The following is a 26,934-nucleotide window of genomic DNA, read 5'->3' on the forward strand; positions in this document are numbered from 1 at the left end:
TGTTCCTCAAGGCCCAGGCTGCCGCTGGCAGCAGGTGCTGCCATTGAGCTCGACACATACCTCGGAGAGGCCCCAAGCCCTCGTGAAGACAGTCCTCTGAAGTACTGGGGTGTCAACAAAATCAGGTTCCCCACTTTGGCTAAAATAGCCTGTAAATAGCTCTCAGCCCCATGTAGCAGTGTGGACAGTGAAAGGCTTTTTAGCTCAGTGTCACACATTATAGATGAAAACAGAAACAGTCTGACTGCTGATGATGCAGAAAAGCTACTTTTCTTAAAAAACCCTGCCACTCACTGTTTCTCTCCATTTAGTGAGTCATCTTAGACTTGATGTTAATACCTACCTCAGTTGCACTGACTGCCACAGTTCTATGTCGGTGGATGTTGTTAGTTTATTCACATATTGTGCACTAAATGGCAAAGATGTTTATTAATGCCCCTTGTGTTGTCCAAAGCGGCAGAGTTTAAAATAAACTGAAAAATACTTGAGTTGCACTGTCACTGTTTACATTTTTTTATAATTATTTATTCTGTAATATGTTGCATACAACATGCTTTTATTTTAAATAAATGTTCTTAATTCCAAACCAGTCCCTTGTTTGTTTGTTGTTAAATTATAGGACTAAAGCTGTTACCTGTAAATTTAAATCATGTTTTTATTAAGTACTCGGTATCGGCGAGTACTGAAATGCAAGTACTCGTACTCGTACTCGTTTCCAAAAAAGTGGTATCGGTGCATCCCTTATCTGAGGTAAACATTTTGCTTTTCATTTGACCCCTGACCTGTCTGCTGTAATGCAGGAGGCAGGTTTATGACCTATACTGCAGCCAGACACCACAGGAAGCCTTCCTCCATGTTTTCTTTACAGTAATTGATTCAGCCAGTTTAAGTCTCCTTTGTTTTTGTGCATTAGATCACTGTGTGGGTTGTGTTGAGTGGTTATGTATTTGTAAGTAGCCATTATGACTTGACTAGTGGTGTTTATCTCTTTTAAGGGTCTAGTATCATCAGTTAATTAGTTTTTACACTTTGCAGGCACTTTGCTGTAAATACAACAACACTGCTGAAAACTCTAATTTAAATAATTACTACTGATGCACCTATCAAATAAACTAACATTTGCACAGGTGTTGAAATGCTGGACTCTTCCTCTCCTAAATCTGTGGCAGAGAAAAAATGCTGCAGGAGTGTTTTTTTTACATGATATGTAAGAAAAATAAGAAAAAGAAAGAAACCCTGTGATTTTAATGTGAATGCATTACTGACATCTTATCCAAACACACATTGTGCACACCACTTTATCCCTTATTACAACTGCAGCTTTTATTAGTGCATGTTCACGGGACTTCTGATTCTATAGGGTCTTGACAAAAGTCTCTGCAATCCTTCCCTCCCCATCTCCAGCTGCCTCCCTCTTCCCGCTCCTCCACAACCACCCACACATGCAGGGCCTTGGAGTGGGGGTATGTCACCAGGGTGCAGAGGAGGCTGCATTCTCTGCGGCCTGCTGGAGCGGGAGGGCTAGTAGGAGGAGTTGGCCGTCCGACTGCGGTCTGGGGTGTGGGGCCTCCCTGCTGCTGCGGAGTCGGGGTGGTCTGCCTCTCCCCACCGCAGGGAAAAGGGTAACACCACCTGGGTCTGGGTGCAATTCCCCCCTCCAGGGGCAAGGGTACCTAGACCCGGTTTGTAGAGTACGCTTGGGGAGTGTGATTGTGTGTACAGCGTCTCTTTATGTCTGTCTCCACGTTGGTTGAGTGTGGAGTAAGTGCATATGAGAGCATGAGGGTGGGAATGGATGTTTGTGTCTGTGTGTGCCTGTATGTCTGTGTCTATATGTCAGGTTGGGTATCAGACGCCACCTCTCTGGGGACACCTCAGGCCCTCCAAGGTTTGGAGGCCTATCTCCACCCACCACCACTTCCCCTGCCGGTGGCGGACTCCCTCAGGTGTCGGTGTGTTGGTGGTTCTTTGTGTCTGGGGGTGGGCGTCCGGGTACACACCGGCTCACTCCTTGGCGGCCGCTTGTCGGGGCCTGGGGCCTGGGGCTCGCTCGGGCCCCTTTGGAGGTGGGGTGCCCCCGGCCTCTCGGCCTGGGGCTCGGTCACTCAGGCACAGCTGGGGGCCGGCGGAGCTCACGGGCGCGTCACTGCAACTCCCCCTGACTTCTGCTCCGCGGCTGCTGGGCGAGCCCTCATCTGGGACTCTCCTCAGCTCTTTCCGGGACAGTGGCGCGGCTGCCCCTCTGTTGGTCTTCCATGGTCTCTTGTGTTCTGGGGGCCTCTGGATGTCTGGAGTTTTGATCTCCTCCATACCCGCTTCACACCCTGGAGGAGGGGGCTGTGGCTCCCCACACTCCCTAGCAGATCATTACATGGAGAAACCTTTGGAATGCAAGCATGCTGATCCACACAGGTATGCACACATGGGTATTCACAGACACGGACTAAAGCTTTCTTGGCTGCTGCCTCAAAGCACACTGTGCGCTGTCTATCTTGCGTGCTGCACAATATCGTTTATTATTTAGTAAATATTGATATCTATGACTAGCTAGTTTATTGTGATGGTGCTTTGTTTTCTCTATTATTATGTTGCTCTTTGTTGTTTGCTGTCTCCTCTGTTTGTTTTTTTTGTTTGTTTGTTTTTTTTTTCTCCATACAGGTGACCCAGGAGTTCTTTTTTTTTTTTCTCTCTCTTCCCCCCCCTTCTCACCGTCTCTTCTCCCCTTTGGTTTTCTTTCTTTCTCTCCCCCTCTTTCTCTCATTCATTCCCCCTGTCCTATTTATTAAAAAAAAAAAAAAAAAAAAAAAAAAAAATGACAAAGGATGAACTGAAGCTCTGCCATCACGTAATGTCGCATACTGCTGTTTCTGATGTCATTTAGAAAAAAAAAAAAAAAAAAAAAAAAAATGTTGCAGGAGTGTTTTTTTTACATGATATGTAAGAAAAATAAGAAAAAGAAAGAAACCCTGTGATTTTAATGTGAATGCATTACTGACATCTTATCCAAACACACATTGTGCACACTACTTTATCCCCTATTACAACTGCAGCTTTTATTAGTGCATGTTCACGGGACTTCTGATTCTATAGGGTCTTGACAAAAGTCTCTGCAATCAATTGATTACAATCAAGTGATTCAATTGAAACATGGAAATCAGCATTTCACCATTTTATACTATACATACATGTTTTGCTTTCAAGACTGGACAGGAGTGGCATGTGGGCGGCATTGTAGAGTGTGTTGACAGGAGGAAAACTTACACGCTCAGTAAATCACCCCCGTCACTACCTAAACCTCAAAGTCTCTAAACAGGAAGTGCATCTGCATGAAAGCTTCTGTTTTATATGCAGACAGATGACCTTTTGATGTAAAACCTTTCTCTGTATCTAGAGAAACACTTAAACTATATATTCAACTATATAGTTTAACATTTGGTCCGTAACTATCATTTAAAAACAATAAAAAGGTTTAAAAGAATATACATAGGCGGCTATAAAGACTGCAGGTCAAACATCGTGCAGATACAGAAGGACCTCCTGGGGTCCAAAATGTCGCACTATTACAGAGCAATGCTTACAATAGTCTTGCATGGTTAGCCAGTTAGACAGATGCAAATGTTAAAGTGCTAAAACAGACATGTAAATAAAATACAACATCATGTTAGCAGCTTATTGGTATTAATGTCTCTTAAAGCTCTCCATGACCTAGCTGCATCTTAACTCTCTGAGCTGCCACAGTCTTATAAACCCACCCGCTGTCTCAGGTCAGCTGATCAGCTGTTCCTGAATGTTCCCAGGACTGAGCGTAAACTTAGAGGACATCGTGCTTTTGCTGCAGCATCTCTGAAACTGTGACACGATCTGCCTTTAGAGATTAGACAGGCTTCTTCTCTGCCTGTTCTTAAATCACTCCTGAAAACTCATCTCTTCACCCTGACCTTTGACACCTTGTAAGATGTTGGTTTTTAGTTTGAGTTTTTTAGTTTATTTTTGCTGTTTTATCTTGTTTTGAAATATAGGGCTGTTTACATTTTTTATGTATTATGTGTTTTATTTTTTTACTGTTATGTTTTATTCTATTGTTCTTAACTCATTTACTGTACAGCACTTTGGTTTTGTCCTGGGTTTTTTAAAGTGCTTTCTCAATAAAGATGGATTGGATTGGACTGGAAGATAAACACTTTAGTTTGCAGTACTGTGGTGAGTTCACAGTAAAGCACTGTGTTGGACTGGCGCACAGTGATTGTGGCGTTCATGGTCAGTGTTAGGTTACCTCAAGTACAGTGGATTCATTTGCATTTAAGCTGATGATGCTTCGATTAAGTCATCAAATTTCACCTTTATATCAGCTCTATAAGCCAATTCTCAGGATACTGTTAGTGTAGGAAATGGAAAGACAACCAAGATATCTGTGAAACGTCTGCTTACATCTTGAATTCAGCTCCGGCGTATGTGGTAAGTTGTTAATGAGTGACTTTAATTTATTATTTGTTCACATGTGGCTATACACTCTACTGAGAATAAGCATACTGTCATGATATGAGTGGATCGTCAAAATAGACATCAAAATAGGTCATGGAGAAAATAAGTAGAAAAAGTAAAGATCTTATTAGGAATAATACTGTTTGGATAATTATAACCATCATAATCAACCAAATCATCTCAACACGTATTTGCTCAAAAATGTATTTATTACCACAAACATGTATTTAATTATCAACAAAAGGAAAATCAACAGTTTCTAGAACTCCAACAGGGGCAGGACTTGGAGGCACTGGGATTTCAGGAGGCAGCAGAATGGTACACTGGTCAGTGTCATTATTATTGACCTGTGATGGTGGATGGCCTTGGAGGGAGCTGAGAGGTAACTCAGACCTCTTGTCTTCAGGACACGTAAAGCAAACATACTCCTTCTCAGCAGCTGGAGACTTAGAGACATCCCAACTCATCAGCCTCATGCGTTTGGGCATCAAATGTTCCTCTTCATCATTAACAGAAAAAGCAGTAGAATATCTGCGCTTTCTGCAGAGACCTACCTCTGCAGTGGGTGGAGGTCTCGGAGGCAGAGGAACATCGCTAGGACACATGAAAAATGTCACTTCATCATCCAGGGATGTATGATCGTTTTTCAAATCTGGATTAATGATCTTGTCAGTGTACTTTGCATGGAAGCTGGCATCAGCAGGTGGAGGATTTGAAGAAACTGGAACATCAGAACTCATCAGCCTCATGCGTTTGGGCATCAAATGTTCCTCTTCATCCTCCACAGAAAAAGCAGTAGAATATCTGCGCTTTCTGCAGAGACCTACCTCTGCAGTGGGTGGAGGCACTGGGATTTCAGGAGGCAGCAGAATGGTACACTGGTCAGTGTCATTATTATTGACCTGTGATGGTGGATGGCCTTGGAGGGAGCTGAGAGGTAACTCAGACCTCTTGTCTTCAGGACAAGTAAAGCAAACATACTCCTTCTCAGCAGCTGGAGACTTAGAGACATCCCAACTCATCAGCCTCATGCGTTTGGGCATCAAATGTTCCTCTTCATCATTAACAGAAAAAGCAGTAGAATACCTGCGCTTTCTGCAGAGACCTACCTCTGCAGTGGGTGGAGGTCTCGGAGGCAGAGGAACATCAGTAGGACACATGAAAAACGTCACGTCATCATCCAGGGATGAACGATCGTTTTTCAAATCTGGATGCATGATCTTGTCTGTGTCCTTCGAATGAAAGCTGGCATCAGCAGGTGGTGGACTTAGGAGCTCACATGCAGGTGCGCTGATAGGTCGGAACATGAAAGCGGGAACTTCATTGTCCAGAGCACAACAGTCTGCACTGGATGAGCGTGGGAGCTTCTCCTTTGCCTGTGGAGGAGGCAGACTTTGACTTTGTGTTGCAGAGGAACATTTAAGTCATCTGACGTTTTGCTCTGTTACATATTATTATTGTTGTTGTTGGATTTTTCTTTAAAAATTCACACGATTTAATGTTTAGAAACAGACACAGTGAAGGGTAACTTACCACAGCTCGAGCCATTTTAGGCGTCTGTCAAGGCAAAGACTCAGGATTTGGTTTCTCTGTGTAAGATTACAGGACAGTTGTCAGTTTCAGTTTCAAGTCAGTTGGATAAATTCATATCAAACTTCTCAAACTGTATCATTAAAGCATTGTTTAGGTGGACAAATATGAAAGATATGAAGATAAAAACAGTAACAGCTGGCAATCAAGGGAAAACAACCTTACGAAAAAGGTCTTAATCATTATTGTTTAAAAGTAAATCTTTCAGTCCTTACTTCAGTGATTGTTTGAAGTCTCTGTGCTTGTTGTCAGTCGCAGATTTGTGTAAAATATTTGCAGTTTGTGCATAAAGTTTGCAGGAGCTCCAAAGTTTGTCTGTTCAATACCAAAGTAATGAGGAGACTGAGTACAGGTTTGGAATCCTCAGTGACAGAAGAATGCAGCAATGTTTGAATTTGAATTTGTTATTGTTTTATTAACAACAACTACCAGGATCATACCATAGCAACACAGTGATGCCCAATCAAATGTCAGGTACAAGGGATAGCCCACATACACATCCAACAGCACAGTAAAGCAATGGGCACCAATGCCACCAGTCAGGCCTTAAAAATACCTGAGTTATATAACAGCACACTGACAGTGTCTCATCCAAAAATATAAAATGTATAAATACAGTTAATATCATTTTCATTTAAATTTTATTTAATTCTCTTCATATACGGCCAAACAGATGTCTCAAGTCGTCACTGTTACAACATAGATAAACATGAACATGAAATCCATTATTTAATTCTCTTCCATTCAGTCCAGTTCAATTCAATAGCTATATAGATAGATAGACAGATACTGTATTATATACTATATTGATTCCAAATGGAGAATTAATGTGTTATATCACCAGGATAATGAATTCAAGTAGTACAATCTCCAATAAACAGACAACACAGTTCAAGTTCAAAGTGCCATATGTGCAGGATCCAGGCTTTATATTGTAAGATGCAAAATGTTTATATATACATAATATTGTTGAAAAAATAAAGAAAGTTAAAAATCAAAATAAGTTTATTGTCACTGTGGCTGATGTGATTGCAATATGAACCCGGAAGCAGACAAGGGAGAGATGGAACTGAATCTTAACAAAAAAACAAACCATTTATTAGGTTGAAAAACACGAACACAAAACAAGGCCCAGCAAACAGGAGCGGAAACTAAAACTAAAACCTATCCTGGGAATAACTCGGTATGACTATGACAACTATGACAAGAAAAACATGAACATGAATCCGAGGAGGTGCATGCGAGAAACTCTGATGAAAAAACATGAACATGAACATGGACCTAAACAGAATCAGGAGATAACCTGAAACCCGGAATAACGTGAACGGAGGAAAACGCACCAACACTGCCCAGAGGAAGACAGCGGACTTAAATACACAGAAGAGAAAGGAGGGAAGTGGAAACACAGCTGACACAAATGAACCTGACACCACAGGGGAAGCAACATGAAACACACTGAACATGGAAACACAACCCTTTCATAATAAAAGACGAAACAAGGAGAGACGTGGACGTGTGATGGGCTGAGTTGCCAAATGGCTGGTAGGCTTTTAGCTAGGCTTTAGCTTCAGCCAAGTGGAAGCTAAATTGGCTAGTCATTCATATGTAAATTAGGCTGTTACCTGAGAATTCTGGAGGGGAGTGGGGGTGTGTGAATGATTGCTGATTTCTAACTGCCAACTGCCTCTTTGTTTGTCTGGGGGGGAGCTGCTAAAAGCGGTGAACTTCCTTTTGTGTTCGTCTTGATGCATTCTCAATCATCCAGGAAAAGAAATCTCCAAAAGTCACCAACTTGGAGTGGTTAGTTTCCTGAGCCACAAGGAAACTTGTGTTTCAGTTTGCCATCTTAGGGAGAAATCAACACACATGGGTGTATGTCCTTTGTTGCTGAGATTTATTGATAAAAACAGTACAAAAAAACCAACCATTTGTACACATATTTACAAATAATAATAAAAAGTGAGTGAGTACTGAAGGAAACGGTTTCCAGGGCCTAATCCGTGGATCGACTTCCTTCGAGGCGTGGACGTCTATCAGCAGAGAATGTACCTTCACCTATCAGCAGAGAATGTCCCTTAGTCTGTAACACAGTCAAATATATTCTCAAGTAATATTCAAGTATGCCATTCAGCGTGTTAGTACGAGCTCGGGAGCAGCTTGGGAGAACAAGAAAACAGAGACTGCTTCAGATTGTCTTCCCAAATTGACTCAACTTTATTCACAAGTACAACAGTTTATATAGAGGGTAAAATTCATGAGACAGCAGATTTATCAGTTTAAACCAGTACAGACCAAGATAAGGGAGCGTCTTCCTGCCCTTGGGTGAAGAAGCATCCTTTGTGTAGTTTATCAGTTCAGCTACAATTGTGATTATCTCAGCGACATATTTTCAAGGCACAAAACAAAGAGTTCTTACATTAGTGAAATCTGAAACAAACCATTTGGCCTTCAACAGGCGTCTAAAAGATTAAGAAACTAATGTAGCTGAGGGAGTGATCTCTGTGGTATTTCAACCTTGTACCAGCCTGTGATTCTCACACATCAATTCTTGGGTCAAAGAGAAAAATAACTAAAACAAAGGGGCCTTATTGAATGACAGAGTTTTCCTGTATAATGTCACTATAAAACAATATCCAGTAAATGCTACCATGGTACTAAAATACCTAACAAGTACATTTCAACATTTTCAGCAATCACTCACAATCCTGGCACTGCCATGGTATCTGTAGTCTGCATTTACCACATGTGTATCTGTAGCAGTGAACACATCGCACAGTGGCATGATTGTTCTTGCATTTGTGTTTGACCTGACACATGGCTCTTTTTCCAGGGCTCGGTGTGGAGGGTTGTGTCCGAAGCAACTGTTCTTTTCTTGCCTTCTTCCCAGCTACATGAGAGTGAGCCAGCTCTCTTGCAAGCTCCACCAGGAAGTCCACCCGTCTTTCCTTCGTCCCGGTGCATGCTTGATACAGCACATCCTGCGGGGCTCCATAGGATAATTCTAAAAAATGCTTTAGTTCCTCACATTTTAATGCAACCCACTGAATTAAAGCTGAAACTACATCTGAGTTGTATCATTTCAAATTCATTGTTGTAATTTACAGAACCAAAGTTAGAGAAAGTTGTTTCTCTCCAAAGTCTTATAGACATAACTGTATGATTTTCAATGATTTCAAGGACAGCTGAAGATAAAAAGTATTCAACAAGGAGAGACCAGGAATTAGTGACGTGCAGAGTTTGAATAAGAAGCTGTAATTAGACTGAATGCAAGACGAGAGCAAAGCCATGGCAACAGCAGGAAGTGGAGCAGGACCTGCGTGTGTCCATGAAGCTCGATGTTTTTGTGCACAGATCACATGCAGTCTGAAATGTTGTGCAGTCCAGACTGTATATTTTGCTGAGTGAAATACAAAAGCTTCCTTCATGGATGGAAAAGAAACTGTTTCAGTGTCAAATGAAACACTTTCTGTTGATTTCAACTCCCAGAACTGAGTTCAGCTGAGCTCCACGGTGCAACAATTAGACTCCACTATGTTTCCTCTGTTTTGTAACAGCAACAGGCTGTTTAGGGCAAGATTTGCTAAAAGGCTCAAAACAGCGCTTACAGACATGGTTCGTTTTTTGGGCCAATTACAAAAGTTCTGCTGTTTTCTAAACACAGGAGATGTGAGTTCAAATCTATAAAACACAAAAATAAGACATGCTTATTTGTATTAAATATCTGGATAATGATCTGTAGATGTTAAAAACATTCATAACACAGTTTGAATGTCCAGAATTGGGTCTTCATCAGGGCCACAAAAATCTTTGAGATTCTGTCTCTGACACACAATCCTGTCGCTGCGCTCGATTTGTAAACACTAACAGCTCTTTGACTCCAGAACCCAGTTTGTGTTGGTGCGAGGCATTAGTGGATCTCTCTCTTAGAGTAGAGTTAGAGTTACTACAGTTTCTTAGGAAACTGAAGAAGGCCCGTCTCCCTCCTCCAGATTCCCGTGCAAATGTCAGACAATTCAAAATCCTGTTTGACTTTATAAAGGAGACACAAATGTGCAACAATCTTGACAGAGTGCCACAGTATCACAGACAGTTGCACTGCCTTTGATGAGAAACACTGAGTGATAGTAAAACTAAACAATCACTGCAACACACTGATACAGGAGAAGTTGTGATTGTTCTTTTCATTTGTCCTGTTGTGTAGTTTGGCTGTAGTGTGCCCCCCACCCACCCCCCTTTCAAGAAGCCAGCTGTATGATCGTCCACATTAAGAGAAGGAGTTAAAAGTGGGAGTCAAAACCTCCAACTTAAAGTGGAACATTAATGTCACACAAATGCAGACACAGACTCAGTGCCATTTTTATATTGTTAGATTCAGAGATTTTATTGAAGTTCTCAGTTATATTAGGGACATACAGAATGCTTTCTAATGGAATAAGAGGAGAGAGTGAAGCAACTGTGCCACCCTAAGGACCATGGAGTGGGATTAATGATGAGTTGTGCTCATTTGATACCAACTAATGTGTGTTGGGTGCATTGTGAGCGCCGTCCAGGAGCGAACCAAACCCCAAGACTGGCAATTGGGACATTGAATGTCACCTCTCTGGTGGGGAAGGAGGCTGAGTTAGTGCGTGAGGTTGAGAGGAACCGGTTAGATATAGTCAGGCTCACCTCAACACACGGCTTGGGCTCTGGAACCAGCCTCCTGGAGAGGGGCTGGACTCTGTCTCAGTCTGGAGTTGCCCCTGGTGAGAGGCGGCGGCCTGGGGTGGGTATCCTGGTGTCCCTTCAGCTTGCTGCCTGTATGTTGGGGTTTCTCCCAGTGGATGAGAGGGTTTGTTATCTGTGCCTCCGGGTTGGGGTTCAGAGTACCCAGCCTTCTTGGAGTCCCTGGGTGGGACACTGGAGGGTTCTACTGGGAGACTTAAATGCTCATGTGGGCAACAACAGTGAAAGCTGGAGGGGCGTGATTGGGAGGAATGGACCCCAGGACCTGAACCCGAGTGGTGTTTTGTTATTGAACTTCTGTGCAAACCACAGCTTGGCCATAACGAACACCATGTTCGAACATAAGAGTGTCCATAAGTGCACGTGGCACCAGGACACTCTAGGCCACAGGTTGGTGATTTGTTGAGTCTTCTCAGTTTGTGCTAAATCATTGAGTTGATTCTCAGTACTGTTCATTACAGTTCCTGACCTGTTCTTTCCTGTACCTAGATTTCCTGGACGCGTCCCTGACCCTGTGTGGATTGCCTGTTGCTGGATTGGCATGAGAGTGTAACGGTGTGAGGGTGAGTGGCTGAAGAGGAGTGAGCGTGCGAGCCTGGAAGAGGTGAGTGTAACACAGACGATGCGACGAGGAGCACAGGCAGACAGGAGGGGACACAGCTGGAACTAATGGGCATAACGAGACACAAACCTACAAAGTAAAACAGGAAACTCACAGGCTGTTTCACAATACCAACTTGGGGACACGAACAGAACACAGAGGAAAGACACAGGTAGGGACAATAGAAACACTAAACACACAACTCAAACCCTAAGAACAAATACAAAACAGCAGAAACTGGAAAATAATACCAACAAACTCAAAACACTGGGTCAATGACTCAGGACCACGACAGATCTGCCCTGTTTCACACTTAACACTTTGTGCCCACAGAAATTGGGCGCACCCACAGAAACGCAAAGCAGGAGATGAAGCATCGCTGAATATGTTTCCAAATCAACTTCATTCTAAGCCAAAGACTAGAAAATATGGTGAAGCATATTTTACATGTAGTTGTTTTTTCCTGTGTAATAATATTCAACATTGCTATCAATACCTACCTCGGCACTTGTGCAGGTGAAACCAAAGGGAAGATAATCACACCGTGACGCCTCTGCCTTTGTAAATGGAGGGACAGTAACTGCATGTGTGTATGTAAGCGTGTAAAACCTGCAGATAGTCAGATTAACAGTATTTTGTCTCTATCTGCCATTCTGCAATTCATCTCATGTAAAAAATAATGCGCGCACGTGACGTGAAAAAAAGGCACATATCTTTGACGTTGCGTGACCAACTCTGTATTCCTCGTCTACACGTAAACACAAAAAAGGAGTTTTAAAAAAATCTCAGTTTTCGGTGATTCGAAACGCCGTTTACATGTGGATGAACAACACGTTCTCACTCCCAACTCGTCAAACGTGTGACGCATGGTCAGGCTCCCTCTGCTTCACTTATGGACGCGCAGGGTACCCCCCTCGCGTCGGGAATTGACGTGAAGGGTCCTCCGATTGAAGAGATTGCTGCGGAAGTGCCTGTTGTCGGTATATTTAGACATTTTCCAAATCACATTGTAGTGACGTATACAGAACACAACAAATTATATAATGTAAACAACTACCTGAAAAACAGGTAGAACAATACTTTTGTATCGTTTATTGCATTTACGGAGGGAGTGATGTATGCTGGGTAATGGCACAGCTAGCTACTGGGTGACTTTAATCACCCGCTTCGGCTGTTATCAGTCCATACAATCGGCGTTATTAGCACAAATCAGTCCCATAGATATGGGCCATCTCCTGCTAGATTGTTCAGAAGGTTGTTCTCATCCATCCAGATGGAGGATCACTAACAGGAGCGTGGACTCCAGAATCCACTCTGGCTGGAATCCGGTGGATATGCAGTGTGTACAGGTAAAACCATTTAAACGGACAGCATTTATAGAATGACTATTAACCCTTTAGAGCCGATCGGAGCGGGAACGCTCTGTTATGCGTAACTATTTTTAAATCCCAGTAGCACTGCAACCACGTAAGCTAGCGCAAATATTTTTTTTGCATATGAAACCGGAGGAGTTGTACTTACATCTTATGCCATCAGCTTGTCCTAGGTCACGGTTTCCTTCCACATAAAGCTTTGCAAAAACTGCATAAAAAGCGCTTGCAGGAACAAAAACATAATATTCCAGAAACACGCTTTACCGATCCGATCAGCTGTCCATAACACTTCCTACGTTGGAATAGACGTCAGCGCGAACTTTTGCATTTCCGCCATTACCTGCCCGAAACCGGAAGTGACGTCATTTTCGCGGAAATGTAGTCTTTTTTGCGATCAGGGCCTCAGGGCCTATACTGGTCTTTTTAAAAGTTATCTTTGACTTTATGACTTTCTGTGTCGTTTCTGGGATGCTTAGGACTCATATTGCACTGCTGGAAATAGGTTATTTTGATGCATATGCTGCTTTTTTGCAAATTTGCAGTATAATATTTATTTTCGTTTTTCCTGCAGTGTATAAAAATTGGTGTATTTCAAAAATAAAACTACGAAGACACTCAAAATAAATTTCCTGTGGTGGGAAACTATTTTGTGCAACTTTTTTGTATTTACAGTTTTGAGGGATAAGCCTCTTAAATTTCTCTAACTACAAATATATGTTAAAAAATCAAAAACGATTTTCAATTTTTTTGTAGTTTATTGCACTTTTTTGCAATTTATGTAATTACTATGCACTTAATGAATACATATTATTAAAATCTGGGCTATAATGTTTGTATTGATGTATAGCAACTTGAAATGCTCCCAAAAATGGCTCCACAGCATGTAAAAATATAATATAAGCTCTGGCGGACTTGGTTCTATGGTAGGTCTTAAAGGGTTAAAAGTCAGCGAGTGTCAGTAATGTTAATGTGGTTATCTTAGTAATACACCGAGTGCTAATATAACAGCTTTAAGATGCATTTGTAGATATTATTACGTGTTTTACCGTCTTTATGGTGCTAGCTTAAAGTTACGGTGTAAACGTTAGCTTATATTAGAGGAAAGCTGTTACTGTTTAAACGATGTTAGCACAGAAATATTAGCTTCTGTCATGACTGATGAAGTTACTAGTTAATAAAGTTTTCAGTAAAGTGTTTAATCGCAGCCACAGACTGACAGCAAATATCTCGATTAGCTTCAGTGCATCTGTAATAAATATGTGCAAGTTTCAGTGCTTCGTTTAAACTGTATGATACTTACACTCACCCAGGGTTAGTGTAAAATACAATCCTAGCTGTGTGAACAAAGCCTGGCTCCTTTAATCCTGCATGACAAACCTCAGGATGCAGGTTATTATTACTCTTTCCTGCTGGCACACCTGTCACACCTGAGAGTCAGCTAGAAACGTACAGTGTAGTGTGCATCATGCAAAGACTGCCAGACTCTGTAATACTGCAAATGATCAGTGACTCAGGTTAACACTAAACTTTAAACGGTACCTCTGTGTCTCTGTGTGCTGAACATCTAGGATTGAGTCAGGCTGCATTACTGGTGTCAAGCCAGCCTCCAATTCGAGACTTGCAGTCAAGCCAGCCTCGAGTTTGTTTTTGCGTATTCAAAGTATTACGGGAATGGATGTGGAAACCGGATTTCAAAATAAAAGCCAACTTCGAGTGAATTAACAGATATGTTAAGAACATAATAACATATAATTTAGGCTTTTTTTTATTTTACAAACTCTAATGAACGATCTATATGACACAGCCTTGTACCCTAATTGTGCCCTGTCACTATCAAGGCCATCTTATTTTGGATTTCAAAGTAAAAGCCCTGTGAATCTTCATTTTTGAACTACTCTTTCAATGACTTCATAATGCTCTTAAAAGCAAAAGTCGTATTTCCTTTTTTTTTTTTTTTGGCCTGTCCCGTTTGGCTCTTTTTCATCAGAATTGTTGTCTAAAGGCAAAGAAAGATGCCCAACGGATTTACTTTACCAAACTGACCATCCCAGCCTTGCCGTAATGGTCCATTTGATTCACCTTTTATTGTTTATTTTATTTTCACTTACTGAATACGGGACAGACTTGAATGGAGGAAAGAAGGGGAGAAAGAAAGAGGGAAAGAGAAACAGCTGAGAAGAGGGACGGGGGAGAAGGGCAAAAGATAAAAACCAACAGAACGGGCAGAGAAAGAAAAAAAAATGCATATATCAATCACCTGGATCACCTGCTGAGAAAGAAAAAAGAAAGCAAGCAGAAGAGAACAAGAGTAATAGAATAAACAACATCACAATGATATATGGGAATATGACAGTAAATACTAAATGTTAAACATTATTGTGCAGCACATAAGATCAACAGAACACAGTGTGCTTTGAGGTAGGAGCCAAAAAGGGTGTAGTTTGTGGGTGTGATCACCCGTGTGTACACCTGTGAGCATGGACGCGCTTGTTTTTTGTTTTTTAAAAGGTTCCTTCATGTAATGATCTGCTAGAGGGTGTGGGGGGGCCACAGCCCCGTCCTCCAGGGCATGAAGCAGGTATGGAGGAGATCAAAACTCCAGACATCCAGAGGCCCCCAGAACACAAGAGACCAAGGAAGACCAACAGAGGGGCAGCCGCGCCACTGTCCCGGAAAGAGCTGAGGACAGTCCCAGATGAGGGCTCACTCAGCAGCCGCGGAGCAGAAGCCAGGGGGAGTTGCAGTGACGCGCCCGTGAGCTCCGCCGGCAGCCAGCTGTGCCTGAGTGACCGATGCTCTAAAATGAAAAATTCTTGTTTCGACAGGGTAATTCCACTTTAGATCAACAGTATACAACCCCACAGTGATACCATATCAATATCAAGTCATTCTGATTTTGCTTTCAAAAACAAAAGCCCTTTCAAATTGTCCATAATTGACCTAACTTTCATTGATTTCAAAATGCTCTAAAATGGAAGATTCCTGTTTCCACAGGGTGATTCTACCTTAGATCAACAGTATACAGCCCCACAGTGATACCATATCAATATCAAGTCATTCTGATTATGCCTTCCAAAATAAAAGAGTTTTCAAATTGTCCATAATTGACCTACCTTTCAGTGATTTCAAAATGCTCTAAAATGGAAAATTCCTGTTTCCACAGGGTAATTCCACTTTAGACCAACAGTATACAGCCCCACAGTGATACCATATCAATATAAAGTCATTCTGATTTTATTTATTAAAATTTACTGAAGTGGATTTCTTGTCTTTACATATTAATGACACAATCTTTTCTTTGTATTTGTAATGTTATGAATATAACTATTTTCATAAAAGTAACATAGGTAAATCTGTTTATCTTGGAAAACAAAACCCAGAAAACAGCTCAATACAAGGAGAGTAAATTGTAAATTCCAAAAGGTGCAGTCATGATAACATTAAAGGTGCTTTAAAGGTAAATGACAACATCACGGAAATGTGAATGAAATATGTATGAAAACGTTTCACCGTATTATGTTGCTCAAATTATCACTTTGGTGGAGACAACAGAGTACGTCTTCAAATATTTTGACACAAGCATCCAATAAGTCTGTGGTTTAACAGCACAGGAGACAATTCCACGCTTCTTCCTTTGCTTTTTTAAAGTCATTGTTGGTCATGTCAAGGCACTGTTCATGGTACCATCTTTGACAGTTGTCACATTGTATCTATTTAAAATTAAACAGACAAAGCAAAAAAAAAAACCATTTATACTCAAAGACTTTTACACATTTTTGAGAAATTCAAATACCCTCCAACTCACCCAGTTCATCATTGAAGGTCCTGATCCATGTGGCTTGGTCAGCGAACACATGGCACAGTTGCTGTTAGTGTCAAAAACTAAAATACAGGATCAAAACACATTAGATAGACATTTTTAATTGAAGGCCAATTCATGCATATGTTAAACTGTGTACTTAAAAATTTCTATCGATTAGACCACAGCATAAAGTGCCATTGTGCACTATAATAATACTACTAACAGAATAATACATTTCAATCTACACACGCACACATATACATTCAAAATACATATACACACACACACATTTTCTCTCTTATTCACCCCCAAACCAACCTGATGCTTGTAGTATCTCCACAGCCATCAATTTTCTTTACTCTGCCATTTTCTCTTTTGATGTTTTTAATTTCATGACGGGAAAATCTGGAAATACTTTCATCACTGCCCGTGACATCTACCGAGAAATACTCAAAATTTTAATTGTGAAAAAAAAAACACAATTCTGCTCAATATAAAATTTCTGATGTTTATAATCTTGCATAAACAGTATGAAAAACAAAGAGCAATAAATAGATTTAAGTCTTTATGAACACCAGGTAACTTCTAACACTCAGTTGTTGAAATGGACATCGTGGATGAATAACTATGTGATATACCTTGTAAACATAGAGAACAAAATGGACAGGGTTAAAAATAACACTCCACTCTACAGTAAGGGCCAGAGCCATGTATATTCTTTTAAGCTGATGAATAACTGAAATAGGGAACATCTCTAGTTACTAGTTATTAGATATAGTCTGCTTCCAATGTGTGGGCAGCTGACTTCTTTTAACATCTGTTGGGCAATACTCAGTACATTCTATAAAAATGTTGTGGAGAGTCGCAACCTGTGTTATGCTAGTGCCACAGAGACTCAATAAAGTGAGTCCACAGGGTGGCCCTACAGTCTCGTAAGGTGCTGTCAGAGATGTGGATGTTTTCCAAGTTAACCACAATGCTGGACAATACATACCACCTGCATCATGATGTGCTAGCCATTCACCAGAGCGTGCTCAGTGAGAGAATGAGATTACTGATAATGCACCATTATGACACAGGAAATAATTCCCTACGGTGACTTGCTCTCTTTAAAGTATAAGTACTATCTGCAATCGCTGTGCAGCCTTAATATTTGCAAATCCTAAAAAGAGTATGTCACAAAATCTGCATGACTTAGGGCACCAAAGTATTAACCATATACTTAATTTGTGCAGTATACTGTGAAATTTAGAATTAAGATGTATTCATATCTATTACAGCTACTGTTATGGATGTGGATATTCTTCTGACCATGGCATGATGGCATGGCAAACAAGTAAGAAATTATATACAAATGTATATTATCATCACTTACCATCACCACTAATACTCCACAGCTGAAGCCATCCTTCTGCACTGGATGGGTCAAGACACCTCCCTTCCATTTAATGTCGACCCATTCTGTTTTTGCGTGGCGGGTTCTCCTCATTTTTAAGTAATCACTGCACATTATTACAAAGCAGAATACAATTTGGTATATGTCATATTTCCTAATTTAAAAAAAAAAGATATTTTACAGAATTAAAGAGAATTTTATTTATTTTTTTATTTATTTATTTTTTGGCCTGTCTCGTTTGGCTCTTTTGCCATCAGAATTATTGTCTTAATAATTTGTTCACCTGATAATTTTTATAATAACCGTACTGATTTATTTTGCAAATGAGACCTGGCCAAGAGGATGCCAACAGAGAAACACGCATTGTGGGGCCAGGTACAAAAAGCTTCTACAAAAATGCAGTTGTAGTAAACTAACTTGTAAAGCCTATTTGCATATAACAAAATGTGTTGAAGCCTAAGTACCTGAATTTACGTGCAGCGAGTTTAGAGTCTTCCTCCTCTGATGAACTTGGGGCAGGATCAAGGAGATAAACAGTGTGATTCACTGCATTGATGAACTGTAGCAAAGATAAATCATTAAAACAATATTAATATATCGTCATTAAAAAAATACACAGGCTTTAAAGTTATAATCTTGTTGCTTACCAGAAACTTCCAGTGTACATTTTTAATGTTAACAAACGTGACAATGGCCTGCTACTGATCGAAGTTTACCTGTCAGAAAACATTTATGTATTTCTTACAGTTTGTGGAATTCTATTAGCATTCAATCAGTAATTCTTTCTAAATGTATTTGAACATAATTATATGGACATTGGACAGTCATCTTACGTTCCGCAAGCTTTGGCGAGAAAGCTGTGTCCGATCACCAAAGAAAATCAAGCCCGCTGTGTAATGGTTCATAATGTAGATCCCCTTTTGCTCCTTTTTTGCCAGACAATGAAAAAGCCCTTCAATTACCTACGTAAAGAATTTTCATAAACACAAAGCTATGTAATTTATATAATTTAAATTGTGTTAATGATAAATAATTACATGATAATGTCCTTTTAATTGAATTACATTACACATTCGAATTATTGTGGTTATGAGTGCTTAAATTAATCATTGATATACCTCGCCTGTTAGCCACAGGTGTGGTCGAAGGGTTCGCAAATCACTGTGGCGGATAATTATGGACGTACCATGGTTTGTTGAGGGAAGCACAGAAACCACAACCTCTGTGTCTCTTTTCTTCCACAAAGACAGGACCTCCTCATTAAAGAAAAACACACTTAACATACGATCTTACCAGCTATTGGACATGATTTTGTTATTTCTAACAAAGGTTTATGGACTGTTATTAACAATATGTCTTTGGAAAATTCATTCAAAATGTATCACTCCAAGTCTTGAATGGTAAATGAACTGGTTCTTATAAAGCGCTTTTCTACTCTTCTGAGCACTCAAAGCGATTTACACAACTTGTGCATTCACCCAAGCAGATTTTTCTAAGTGTGTTCTAAGTAACATTCACACACAATCGATGGATGCACTGGAGAGCAATTTATGGTTAGTATCTTGGATTTTTGGTATGCAGACTAGGAGAAGCCAGTAATCAAACCAGCAACCTTCAAATCAGTAGATGACCTGCTCTACCACCTGAGCTACAGCCACCCTTGAGCACTGGTAACTATATAAACTCAAAGCTGTAATGGCAACACTTGCAAAGTTAATTTTCCCATACTCTAACTATGTTCCCGAATGCTTTTTCCCATTCAGTTTCTACTGAGGAAAAAATATTTATTTATTTAGTTATTCCCAAAATTTACCATGTAATCACTGCATTCATTTTGAATTTTGGTGCCTCCCACTTAACACTAGGAGTCCCAGGCTTCTACCGTTCTACCTTTAAAAGCCGGAGAGCAGTCAAATGCTGGAAGTGGAAGATATGTATATTAGGTTGTTACCTAGGAATTCTGGAGGGAGGGGAGTGGGGGTGTGTCAGTTAAGGTTACAACTAGTCAACCAAAATCCTGGATATTCACATCGAATGAGTTGAACATGAATATCAACATGTAAATAAATAAGATTTGCCCTTCATACACGTGTCCATGACTGATTACTGTGTCATGGAAAGGATCTTCTATGGAAAAAGAAGGCATTACTATTACTTTGATGAATCCTTTATGTTAGCAGTTGTCAATCCTACCTGGAATTCTGGAGTTTCCAAGGTAACATCCTCAACTCTACCAGTCTGCACAGGGGAACTCGGGGCCATAGAGGAAGCAACCTATATAAATATCGTGTACAAGAAATACAAAAAATGTTATGCAAAATATTGGTCTTTATATATGAACGATAAATTTGCGCAACATTTTATACCATCTTTGAAGATCTCCTGAAAGGAAATGGCTTGCGGAGTACTGTTACATATCTCCTCTTCTTTTTTTGGCGACGTTCCTTCCATTTTTCTTTGTCCACTCTAAATTTCTGAACCAAAAATATGAGTCATTGAACATTGTTTAGGAATTACAAGTGAAATGCTGTGACAACATTTTCCTTAATTTACAATAAACCAAAACACACAAAAATGTCCAGTAAGACACACAGGTGCAACCAAGCTATAACATCACAACGTGGGGCACCTCAATATCCCACCACATCAAGAAGACTTTTTTTTAATGTTCCATTTTGAAACGGCAAAGCATTGATGGACATCAGCCAGTCATTTTGCAAACCTTTCTTTGAAGCATTCTTTTTGAGTCTTCGTACTCCTTCAGCAGCGCTGTGTGACTGATTTGATACTGGACAACAAAGTCATCCAGCCTGGTGAGCCTTCCCGAATGTAGACGGATATGTTTCAGATCCCACTGGCTCTTCTCCATTATCCCCTGCGTTTTATTATTCTCAGTAATATTCTGAAAAATCAAATTAAGAAATCATTAAATGTGATTTTTTTTTAAAGATACACATTGTTGTTGTGTGCAATGTTGTATGATCTGCAATACAGATGACTCCTCTGGACCCGCCGTTTCTCAATCACACCACACAAATATGTATATATACTAAAAATCATGTGTCTTACTTGTCTCTTGATCTTTCTTAAGGCATTGTATTTGTTGTGGTACTGCTCATACATTTTCCCAGTGCCATGTCTTCCAAGGTCACCTTTGGATGTGTAATTTCATTTTATAAACTAATTACTTGTCTACTTTAAAATGGCTTACCTAACATTATTGCAGACCATAATCCAGAAAAAGGAAGAAGATATTTGCTGATGTGCTCCATGAGCCCCTTGCTGTAGTAAGGGTTTGCCTCACCATCCATCTCCAATGATGTGTTGGAAATGAGCTTCTTAAAATGTCTCCCAAAGAGGTTGTTTCCCTTGACTCCCTAGCCAACAGACAAAACAGAATAATTATGTGATTTGAACATTGTGTGCACTCGTCTTTCATATCTATAATCTAAAAACCCAACATTATGTTGTATAAAACATTTAAAATTACTTGTGACTTGTGATTATTATAGAATAGAATAGAATAGAATAGAATTCAACTTTATTGTCATTGCACATGCACAGGTACAGGGCAACGAAATGCAGTTTGCATCCATCCAGAAGTGCTTTAGTGATATAGATATATTACAATATATATTAGCAATAATATAGATATGTGAGTATATTACAGAAATGGGTCTATTATGGTATGTTATAATGTACACGGTATGAAGTATGTTGTGAATATTCTATAACTATAAGTATGTACAGGCTGTAGTGAGTACAAGCTATGTACAGGATATGAACAGGATATAAATATGAAAAACTATACAGAATATGAAATAAATAACTTTACAGAATCTGAGATATACAGCTATACAGAAATGGGAACTATGCAAGTTGTAAACAGTTGTAGGATTAAAGATTATCGAATGTACAGAATGATTATTTACACAGAGCTATACAGTAGTGCAGTTAAGATAAGTGAGGGTGTAGATAGTTTCTACAGAGGCTATATAAAGTGCTAGTGGTTGTGAGTGGTGGTTCAGTCCATGTTATTATTGTGTTTGAGGGTACAGTTATTATGCTATTCCAAAGTATTTAAAAAGATATATAAGAGGCAAAAGTTTAGCCTTTAGTTTTAATAAAAATTGACTTCAGTTTACCTTCAGGTCCTCATCAGCTTTTGAGTTTCTGTCATTGCCATCAACATCAACATTGGCTTTCTGCATCAACAACTGAAGGTTGTGAAAATGTTTTTCGACATTCTCACCACTACACGGACTCCCAAAAACAACTGCAGCACTTTGAACCATGTCAGTGAGGTCTTTTAAGGAAGTTGCAGTAGTGAAGACTCCAAAAGTGTGCATTGCAAGATGGTAGTTCTTTGGTGCACTGCAGTTAAAGAAAAAATTGTCTTTAAGTGTTTCCAAAACAGTAATAATGTTTTCCCAAATTGAAAAATGAAATGCCATGTCACATGTCACAATAAAAAACAAACAAGTGAATACCATATTAAAAGGACTACACTTACTACTTTTTACAGATCTCCTTGGCATTCTTCATAACATGACTAAGACATCTGTGAAGAATTGGAACCTCGAAGTCTTCCTTGTTTCCTTTCCCCGAAGCGATGTTATAATAATGATTTATTGTCCATCCATCCATCCATTCGCTTCCGCTTATCCTTTTCAGGGTCGCGGGGGGCGCTGGAGCCTATCCCAGCTGTCATAGGGCGAGAGGCGGGGTACACCCTGGACAGGTCGCCAGTCTGTCGCAGGGCCAACACACAGGGACAGACAACCATTCACACTCACATTCATTCGCACGTTCACACCTAGTGGCAATTTGGATTAATCAATTAACCTATCCCCACAAGCTGATGAATGGGGGCAGCACAGTGGCACGGTGGTTAGCACTGTTGCCTCACAGCAAGAAGGTCCTGAGTTCAATTCCACCATCAGGCCGGGGTCTTTCTGTGTGGAGTTTGCATGTTCTCCCCGTGTTTGCGTGGGTTCTCTCCGGGTACTCCGGCTTCCTCCCACCGTCCAAAGACATGCAGCTTGTGGGGATGATTTATTGTGTCAGAGAGATTTTTTTTGCAAAAGCTAAACAGATAGCTTGCATTAGGACCATAGATCCATCACACATAAGCATTAAAGGTGAACGCATGGCTTTGCGCCCAAAGGCCCTTGCAACATCAGTCAGAAATGCTTCCAAAAAATATGTAACTGAGGCAGTGGTATGGTCACATGTTAAATATGTAGCCACTGGTAGGGGAGAGGATGTTTTCCGTGGATTTCTTACTACAAGTTCGTAAACATAGAAAGGAGGCGAACCCTTTCTTTTTTTCATGATACTTCCTGTAGCATCCAAATAAAGTATGTCCTCCCGACAGCGGCTCTGGAAAATCTCAATGCTCCTGGAAGACCATAAAAAAACACCTTTTGGATGTAACATCACTTTCTGCAATACATCCTCTGGGTTGTTCTTCTTGTTTGCCACCATTAACTGGAGACTCATAATCTCATTATGATGAAGACGACTTTTCTTTCGGATTTCCAAGGCTATGTTTCTCAACACTTGAGGAGTTGGAACTTCATCTCTACAGCCCGATTGCACAACATCATCATCCATTTTGCTCATTGTTTCCAGATACATGGCTCTAGGTAATTGCTTTTCCAATTCATGGCCAATTTTATCTCTCTTATGAGCTCTTACAGGTCTTCTTCTTAGTTCATAGTGGTTGTGCACACACTCGAGACCTTGAAAATTGACTTTTGCCTTTAGATCGTCTTCATTATCTACAGTGACAGTGACAGTGACTGGACAATCCTCAAAACTGCAGTAACCCAGACACCAGAAGAAAGGGCCCTTTCTTACTGAGTCCAAAGCCTTGACTCTGTGCCTTTTGAAGGCAAAGGAACAATATGGAAACACTGTCCGTATTCCGTCTGAAATCAGATTTGTCCACTGTAGTCCCTTGTATCCTCTTTGGGATCTCTTATTTTTTATATTAGTCCATTCTTTCCTTTTCAGGAAAAAAAAATTTGTTGCAAGTGGGACCCTGATTCTTATGAATCCATCATCAGATGAGTTGCTGTTAGGCTAAAAAAAGAGGAAAAATTTATTTTGTGAGAAAACATTTTGTCCATGTTACATAACTACCGTAATATCAGTAAATATACCTGAAATACTTGTGTATTTTAAGTATATTAACAACCAGTGTTTCTAATGTCAGAATATATAGCAAAAATTCATGTTGAGAAGTGTCATGAAATATAAATTTCATTCTATGTTACAACATTTGATAAAATTCTTTATTTAATTGTATATTGTGTTTTTAAAAATATTTTTTATGTAACATAAAGTGGTCATTTAAACAATGATCCTAGCGCCAATCATAACTTATGTGAAAGCATTTTTAATGACTGACCTGCTCAGGAGACAGCTGTCCATCCTCCTGCAAGGAGATGTCCGGTGACAGAGAAGCGGCAGCTGATAGTTCTTCTGGTTGCTATTACATGAGTTGAGAGGTGTAACTTTAGTGTAATTACATGGAAGTGTTAAGGAGAAATTATGATAGTACAGACAGACTGACCTGCGCAGGAGACAGCTGTCCATCTTCCTGCGAGGAGATGTCCGGTGACAGAGAAGCGGCAGCTGATAGTTCTTCCTGTTGAAAATGACATTACCCGTAACAATATTAATTTTAGGGATAATTTCAACAGTAACACATTGACTAAAATTTGGTATACCAACATATTTGGTATACCAAATATACTGTAGCTCAGGTGGCAGAGCAGGTCAGCCACTAATCAGAAGGTCGGTGGTTCGATCCCAGGCTGCCTCCTGGCTGCATGCCAAATATCCTTGGGCAAGACACTAACCCCGTGTTTGCCTACTGGTGGTGGTCAGAGGGCCCGGTGGCGCCAGTGTCCGGCAGCCTCGCCTCTGTCAGTGCGCCCCAGGGCAGCTGTGGCTACAACGTAGCTTGCCATCGCCAGTGTGTGAATGTGTGTGTGAATGGGTGAATGACTGAATGTAGTGTGAAGCGCTTTGGGGTCCTTAGGGACTAGAAAAGCGCTATACAAATGCAGGCCATTTACCATTTACCATATTTGATATCAAACACATAGAATTTTATTTATGGAACCTGCTCTGGTGGCTTTTGTCCATTATCTGAATCCCCTTTGACTGGTATAGACAAGTTCTGTAGAGAACAGGCATACATTTTTAATAAATTTGATTTTAACTAAATAATTTAATACAATATATTTTTTTAAAAAATAAGTGAAAAGAACTAACCTGACGAAATGCATCACAAATTCTGTAGCGGTTATTTTGATTATTCTGAATACCAAGTGTCAGGCAAACTTGACCCCAGGGGCCTTCTTTATGAAGTGCATGGTCCTCCAGTTGGATGCCATGTTTTTTCAGCTGTTCCACAGTTTCAATAATTTCATTGGTTGTAATCGTTTTATTTTTGTTCTAAAACAGAAGATATAGCATTTTCAGTTTTATTTTTCGTGGAAAATGTATATGAAAGAAAAGAAGAAAAAATTACATACCCCAAATAAGCAGAAGCGGTAGACTCTAAGTGTAAAAAAGAAATCATTACATTGTCATTTATATCATTGAAATCATAACATTTTATAAAGAATATGTATAATATTCTCAATGAATTGAGAACAATTTTAAATCGGTGCCACTAATTACAAAACTATCAACTTTGTTTCTATTCAAGTACTATTTGAACATGTTTTTGTGAAATGCAATGCCCCTGAAGAAAATGTGCAGCACTTGATGTTAAAAAGCCATTGCCTGTTAGCAACAGATGTGCCTGTTATAGAACACGTGTTAATTAATTTCTGCCGTATGCTACAACTTTGCCTGAGTCCTGTGCACAAATCTTTTTTTGTTTTTGCTCATAGCGAAGCCTGTTATCGAAAAAATATGGTGAAATAAATGTAATTTTAAGTGTTACACATAAGAAAAAAGACATTTTTACAATCAGAAATAAACTAGCTAATATCTTAGGCTAGGCTACAAGTAGGGATGGGTATCGTTTAGGTTTTATCCGATACCGGTGCCAAATCGGTACTTTTGAAACGGTGCCGGTGCTCAAACGGTGCTCAAACCGGTGCTTAAAGAATGGAGAACACAAAATTGGTCCAAAAACCTCTCATGTTCAGCTGGTTTTTTGTAAAAAGATAACAATGTTAGCCTTTTCTACAGCTATGGGGCATATATGGTATCACTCTTGGCTGGAAGCAGTGCTTAAACAATGGAAAAAACACAAACTTTGTCCAAAAACCTCTCATGTTTAGCTGTTTTCCACTTTTTCTTTGGTCATTTTAGCCTTTTTGGCCAGGGTGAAGGGAGTATCTGCCATCAAACAAGAAGACAGCCGCATGTAGCTATGATGATGTTTGCTAGTTCACCTTACGTGCATTAATGTAATAACGTGGTTAGCCTACTCAAAGTAAATTACACACGAACAACATTAAGCTACTCACGCAGAGAAGAACGGCTGCTGCTGCATCATCATCCTCATCATTTCTGCTACACTGGCAGGGCTAGGGGCCAGGACTCTACTCTTCGGGTTTTTGGGGATGTTGCTAAATCCGGGTCCGATAACAGGCACCACACCCGCAGTAGATGCGCTCGGTGTGAGGTCTCGCAGCAAGCTATCAAATACGGCGCATTTCTCGGCTTTTAAAAAAAACGCTATGCGTCGCCAGGTGTTTCATCAGATTCGAGGTGTTACCTCCTTTGACAGTATCACAGTATCAGCTTAAAGCACTTGTTGCAGGCTGCTGAGTTTGCATATTTTGCTGTGAAGTACAGCCAGACTTTTGACCACTTCGTCTTGGGCATTTTTAATCTGTAGCTCTGCTCTAAAAGAACGTACGTACCTGGACCCGCCTACTATCCTCAGAAACATAAAATGATTGGCTAGAAGTGTATCACAGCTCAGGAAAAA

General features: G+C 40.2%; 2 protein-coding genes and 1 pseudogene across 2 annotated transcripts in view; 1 reads left to right on the plus strand and 2 right to left on the minus strand.

The window, feature by feature from the left end:
- The window catches only part of LOC146642803 (NACHT, LRR and PYD domains-containing protein 3-like), a 325,246-nt gene that overhangs the window by 128,354 nt on the left and 169,958 nt on the right, over positions 1-26,934 (plus strand). The window lies entirely within an intron of this gene.
- On the minus strand, positions 16,929-21,092 carry LOC146642808 (uncharacterized; annotated as a pseudogene).
- LOC146642809 (uncharacterized) lies at positions 22,106-23,615 on the minus strand. Its single transcript, XM_085398063.1, has 3 exons — positions 23,029-23,615; positions 22,483-22,602; positions 22,106-22,343 (listed from the first exon to the last, which is right to left on the minus strand). Exons 1-3 carry the CDS (start codon positions 23,607-23,609, stop codon positions 22,106-22,108), a joined length of 939 nt encoding a protein of 312 aa, XP_085254189.1. The 5' UTR covers positions 23,610-23,615.

This window comes from Rhamphochromis longiceps, linkage group LG23 (assembly GCF_057381845.1).
Source record: "Rhamphochromis longiceps isolate RC_006_pf linkage group LG23, R_longiceps_female_GT1.1, whole genome shotgun sequence".
NCBI classification, from domain to species: domain Eukaryota; kingdom Metazoa; phylum Chordata; class Actinopteri; order Cichliformes; family Cichlidae; genus Rhamphochromis; species Rhamphochromis longiceps.